The sequence below is a fragment of the Protopterus annectens genome, chromosome 11.part0 (genome assembly GCF_019279795.1).
Source record: "Protopterus annectens isolate FY-2018-M chromosome 11.part0, PAN1.0, whole genome shotgun sequence".
In the NCBI taxonomy this organism is placed as follows: domain Eukaryota; kingdom Metazoa; phylum Chordata; order Ceratodontiformes; family Protopteridae; genus Protopterus; species Protopterus annectens.
This window is the reverse complement of record NC_056745.1, coordinates 1,054,767,406-1,054,773,405: the sequence shown is the minus strand read 5'-3', so window position 1 is coordinate 1,054,773,405 and position 6,000 is coordinate 1,054,767,406. Positions and strand designations below refer to the sequence as shown.

The window sequence follows — 6,000 nt, the reverse complement described above, 5'->3', positions numbered from 1 at the left end:
GGCACCAACACATACAGCAATTAAGACATTCATAAATACTGTTCCCCAATTTCCAAACCAATTCTGGAAAAAGTCAGTCAATGGATTCTGTCCTGGTTTTGTAAGTTCAGAAACTTGTTGCAAGATCTCCAAATGACTGTCTATATCGTGCTCATTGTCAGGAATGAAAGAACAACACTCCTCCTGGATAAGAGCGCAAGTACCTCCTTTCACCGCTAGGGTGAAATCGAGCGCCATCCGATTCTGCAACACTACAGTCCTCATTGCAGTTAGCTCATCCGTCACCAACTCTAGCGCAGAAAAAGTTGCATTGCTCAGAGTTTCTAACAGTTTTGACAGTTGTCTGAGCTTCCAAATAGATTTTACTGTCCCGTAGGCTGGAAGAATACCAGCCCAAGAAATGACATCATCGCCCAAGTCCATGTGTGACAGTCCCTTGCTGCTACTGTGGGCCAAATCGTGATGATAGATCCAGGATGCATCAATGTTACCTACGGGATTAACAGGTTTATTCACAGCACGTACATTTCGTATTTTACCTTGGGGAAGAGTAAAGGAATGTCTTATAGCTGGTGCCAAATAACCCAAAAAACAACTGCCTGACCAATTCCTTGGTAACCATTTGTATGCTTTTTTACCTCAGACAAAATAACAGTCATTCACTTTGAGTGATATTTACTGGAATAGAATGATTTCCTTTGTCTTGTATCCCTTTAAACAAAAGATCATACACAGATAACATTTTTTCAACAAAACTTGTGACATTAATAAGCCCTGTACTATTAATAAGCACTCTTATAGGCTTGAAACTTGTTGCACAGTGCCCATCTAATGTACAGTTATGAATTATGGTTACATTACATTGACTCCATCCAACCTTAATTTTTCCAGATCTCTGAAACATACAGTTCCATTCTGGCGACCCATGAGGGGTAATGCTATTTTGTCCTTTACGGCTACCTCCAGTTTCAAATAGTAAATTGGTCCATGTATCATTTGCCCCAAAGGGACTGTACCTAACATCAGACCACCATGTACAGTCGGGATAGCTGTGCATATCCAACAATTTGAAACATTAAAAGACAAAGCATATGCATATTTAATAGCCTGATACGTGTTAAAGGTGGATGCCAAGCTGTATTTTCATCTCTCTTTGTTTGGCTAGTTTAGGTGTGAAAATAAAATGGCCAAAACAGAAAAATAACACTTACAATCACTAATAACAAAATTATTTTACAATGCCTTTGTGGGAAGGGCTGCTCCCTTCTGGTATTTTCCTGCATTGCTACAACAGTCAAAAAAGTTCATACAAAAACAGGATTGCTACTAATCAGTGTTCCTCAGGGGAACTCAAATTCTTTTCCAACTCAAATTTCCTGACAATCTTGCAATGTGTCAGGTGGATCCAAGATGTTCGCTCCTTTATTCGAACTGCTGTGGGTGTCGAAATCAAAACCTGGTATGGACCTTCCCACTTTGGAGAGGCCCACATCTTTCTTTTAACAATTTTAATCCACACCCACTCGCCAGCCTATCCTGTTGTTCTTCTGATCTGAAAAATAATCATTCGTTAGAGAAGTGTTAGTTTTTGTCAGCATTTTCCTCATGTAATCTGCTATCTCTTCACCCCCCCTCACGTTCCGCAGGCAAAAGACCTTGCCACTGCGGGACGTAATAAGGTCTCCCATATAGTAGTTCAAATGGTGTGACCCCTTTTGAAGTGGGAGTGGTACGCATGGACAGGAGTGCCAGAGGTAAGCAGTTTATCCAAGACTGATGTGTCTCGGCCATGAGTTTACATAACTTGCCTTTGAGAATGCCGTTATGGCGTTCAACCAACCCTGCTGACTGTGGGTGGTAGGCACAGTGGTGTTTTAGTTCAATCTGAAAAACGGCAGCCAGCTTTTGAATAACTTGGTTTACAAAATGTGTGCCATTATCAGAATAGATGCGTGTGGGTAGCCCAAAATGAGGGATAATATTATTAAGAAGGGCCTTGGCTACCGATAGGCATCTGGATGTGTTACTGGAAAAGCTTCAACCCATTTTGTAAAAGCATCAATAATGACTAATACAAATCGCTTTTGTTGAACAGGAGTTAGTTCAATAAAATCCATACAGATTGTGTGAAATGGATACGGAGGCAGCGGGAAAGCTGCTGGAGTGATTCGTACCCCACCACCATGGTATCGTGCACAAAGCAGGCATGATAAACAAAATCGTTTAGCATATGCTATAAAGCCCTTGGTCCAGAAAATTTGCTGGGTCATTTGAACCATAGCAGCAGGGCCCAGATGAGATGGGCCATGCGTCACTAATGAGGCATACCTAAAAAGGTTTGTTGGCAAGACATACTTATCATTTGGACCTACAAAAACTCCTTGCTTCTGAATAGCCCCATATTTAACCCATCGCTGTTTTTCCTGAACTGTACTAAGTTCCTGCATTACTTGCTAAGTTTGTAGATCAAATTTATCTGTAGGATGAAGTTCCTTCTGTGTGGTCTCGAGTGCAAAAGTAGAGGTTAAGGCTACACTTTTTGCAGTTTTGTCAGCTAGTGCATTTCCAAGTGATACTGGATCCTTGGCATTTGTGTGTGCTGTGCACTTACAGATGGCCAATCCCCGTGGCAGTTGGACAGCTTGTAAGAGGCTAAGAATTAAATCCTTGTGGGTTATTTCCTTTCCTGAGGCAGTAACCATTCTCCTATTTTTCCATTGCTGTGCAAAGACATGGACCGTGGAAAAAGCATACTGACTATCTGTGTAGATAGTAACTGCCTTATCCTTGGAAATGGTACATGCTCTGGTCAAAGCAATCAATTCAGCCGCCAGCGGACAGATTCCTGGGGAGAGGTTTTGCCTCTAGTACCTTAGTCTCAGTTGTGACTGCACCAACCCACTTGTGTAATACCTGCCTCATTCTTGCGTGCTGACCCATCTACGAACAGGGTCCAATCTGAATTTGCCAAAGGCTGATCCTTAAGGTCTGGTCTTGGTAAAACATTAGAGTGTATTAAGTCTAAACATACGTGAGGGGCACCGTCATCAGCTGTAGGTAACAGCGTGGCTGGATTAAGAGTGGTGCATCGCTCAATGGTAATGTGTGGTTGTGATAGTAATGTTGTCATGCAGGACAAGTGTCTGCTAGGAGAGAAAGGTAACTTTATCCTGTAGAAGTATTACGCGACAGAGTGCGGTACCCGTAAATAAGGTCATGAAACAAAACTAGGGTTGCAGGCGCCTGCGCGGCCAGTGCAGCTGCGACTACTGCTTGTACACAGTGTGGCAACGATCGTGCCACTGTGTCCAGTTTACTGGAATAAAAAGCTAATGGCCTCAACTTATCCCCATAAATTTGCAAAGAACCGATGTCATAAAGCCCTGCTTACAATCTACTGTCTGAACAAAAGGTTTTGTATAGTCAGGGGAAGCTAAGTGTTGCAGATCCTGCTATCAGTTGCTTTACCCTAGTAAATGCCTGTATTGCCTTATCTGTCCATTGCAGCGTCATGTGCTGCCATGGGAAGTGCAAAAAATAAGTTCTGAAAGTGGACTCACTTCCTCTGCATAATTGGGAATCAACTTCGACAAAGTTAGTTATTCCTAAAAATGACATCATTTCTTTTTGTACTGTGCATTGGTGCCTGTAAAATAGCTTCTTTTCTACAGCTATCCAGTTGTCTACCAGCATTTGAAATGGTATAGCCTAGATATCGTACTTCAGCTTTACAAAATTGTAATTTAGATTTGTTTACCTTATGTCCCTCTTTCGCCAAGAAATGCAATAACGAATAGTTTAGGACTCACAGACAGCCTCCATGGGTGCAGCCAGTAAGATGTCGTCCACGTATAACAGTAGATGACAGCCATGCTCCGGTTGAAACTGTGCCAGGTTTGTTGACATTTCTTGCGAAAAGATTGTAGGGCTTTCACAATATCCCTCGGCAGCCTTGTGTAGGTGTACCGCTTGCTCATGAGCGTAAGCGAACCAAAACCTACTAGCGTCCTGTAGAGGGATGGAAAAATGCGTTACTGATATCAATGACAGAAAAATACTTATCTGTGGGAAGGATATCATTTTAACAAAACAGATGGATCTGGGACCATAGGAGCCCTTGGTACCACAGCAGCATTCACAGCCTGCAGATCCTGTACCATTCTCCAGGTCCCATCCGGTTTCCTTACTGGGAACAAGGGTGTGTTACACGGTGAATCTGTGCATGGAATTAAAACCCCAGCTTGTAATAGAGCCGTGATTACTGGTAGAATGCCTTCTTCTGCCTTTTTACTTAACGGATACTGACGCTTGTGAGGTCTAAAGTCGGATTTTGGAGTTATTTTAACCTGTCCTGCTGTTCTTATTAGCCCAATGTCATGTTGCCCACGGGACCATAAGAAGTCTGGCACTGATTGTAACTTTAATTCTTCCTGTGGGGTTAGGAGATATAGTCAGAATGGCCCTCCCCCGGGTGGCGTTAGCCTGTCTTCGCGGAGGTGCACTGTTTGTCTAGCCTGGGTGACCCAATTTAGTCTTTGTACCTGCACGCATTTACATGCCAACTGTTCTGGCGTCATTTTAGCCCATTCAGTAACTTTCTTCCCCACCAGATACCATGCCATTTGTTCTTCCCTTGTTACAGAGACATGTGCAATAGAATTATTGAAAAAGTAACTGCATATCTTTTGTAAGACTGCATGTAACTGCAGAATTTCCTGCTTTATCCCAATATAGATTTTGTAACAAGATTTTTGTGACCTTGTGTTTAAAGAATTGCTCTTCATATTTGTCGTCTGGTCCTACATACTTTCTGTAGTACATTGTACAGTGTAGTTGTTTAGCTACCACTGGTGGTTGTGTGCCATATTTGCTTAAGGCCAAATTAGTTAGCTCATTTACTACATTTTGTGGTCCAGTTTCGACAAGATCATTACTGTACCAGTAGTGTAAATCACCCTGCCCCACCTGCAACATAACATCTTGAATTTCTACTCGTTTGGCTAGAATCCTGATGCAGTCGGCACAGCTGCTATGCCAAACCGTGCATCAAATCTCTCCTAATAAGTTTACAGGGCAAATTTTGGAAATAATGACTCGAAATCTGATAGTTTGGTTAGTTTCAGGGTCCGTGAACCATCAGCGTTTAGATAGTGGTTCTTTATAAATGCGCCATTGGCTGCCTTGACTAATACATAGTCATCAGAAGTTACATCAGATGGCACTGCAGAGGTTTTTAGCAGGGTCCTGGAGGCCCTGAATCACACAAAAATTCTACATCCTTCCCTTCCACTTGAAGTGTGATAATCGGTTGTGCCTCTAGCTGCATAGTTACAGCCAAGCTGTTAAATTAACAACCTGATATTAGCCTTAGATCTGAAAAATCAGTCATTTCATTCTCCCATCCTGCACATTCTCCCTTACCCTCTTAGTTTATGTCCTCAAAAGCTTCCTCTTCACTCTGCCTTATTGAGTCTGGCCCATCAGCCTTTTTGTCCGGTCTGATTCACCTCCACCACCATCATATAGTCATGCTGACTCGTGATCCGGGTGGTTTTAGTTCTTTCAGAAGACCGGCAATCCCTGGCAAAATGTCCCTTTCTGCCACATTTGAAACATTCTCCTCTTTTCTGTCTGCCTTCATAATCTTGGAATGTCCCACATTCCCTCTTCCTCTGCCCCTGCCTCTGCCCTTCCTCTACCCCTGTTAGTCGGACCTTGCAGTAGCATAAGTGTCCCATCTTCACTCACCATAAAGGTTTGAGCTTGTTTCCTTTTCCTTTCTTCTAAATATTTTTCTGCATGTCTTGCATACTCCAGTAAGGGTTGCAGACGTGCCGTCCTATGGTCTATCATATGTTTGTGAATGAAGTTACTGATTGCAGTCCTACACCCTTTTTAAAAGGCATTTTTTAACTGTTGTTCATAAGGTGAATCCTTTTCTTGATTGGGTGGTTTGTCTATTCCACTATGGTTATCAAAGCACTGGTTAAGTCTTTGTAA

At 42.5% G+C, this 6,000-nt stretch overlaps 1 protein-coding gene across 1 annotated transcript in view; it reads left to right on the top strand.

Annotated features, from left to right (window-relative positions):
* Nucleotides 1-6,000, top strand: part of LOC122815022 (leucine-rich repeat serine/threonine-protein kinase 2-like) — a 2,570,681-nt gene that overhangs the window by 957,639 nt on the left and 1,607,042 nt on the right. Inside the window, 1 exon segment of the mRNA XM_044087274.1 lies at nt 3,021-3,043. Coding sequence (XP_043943209.1) covers nt 3,021-3,043 — 23 coding nt within the window.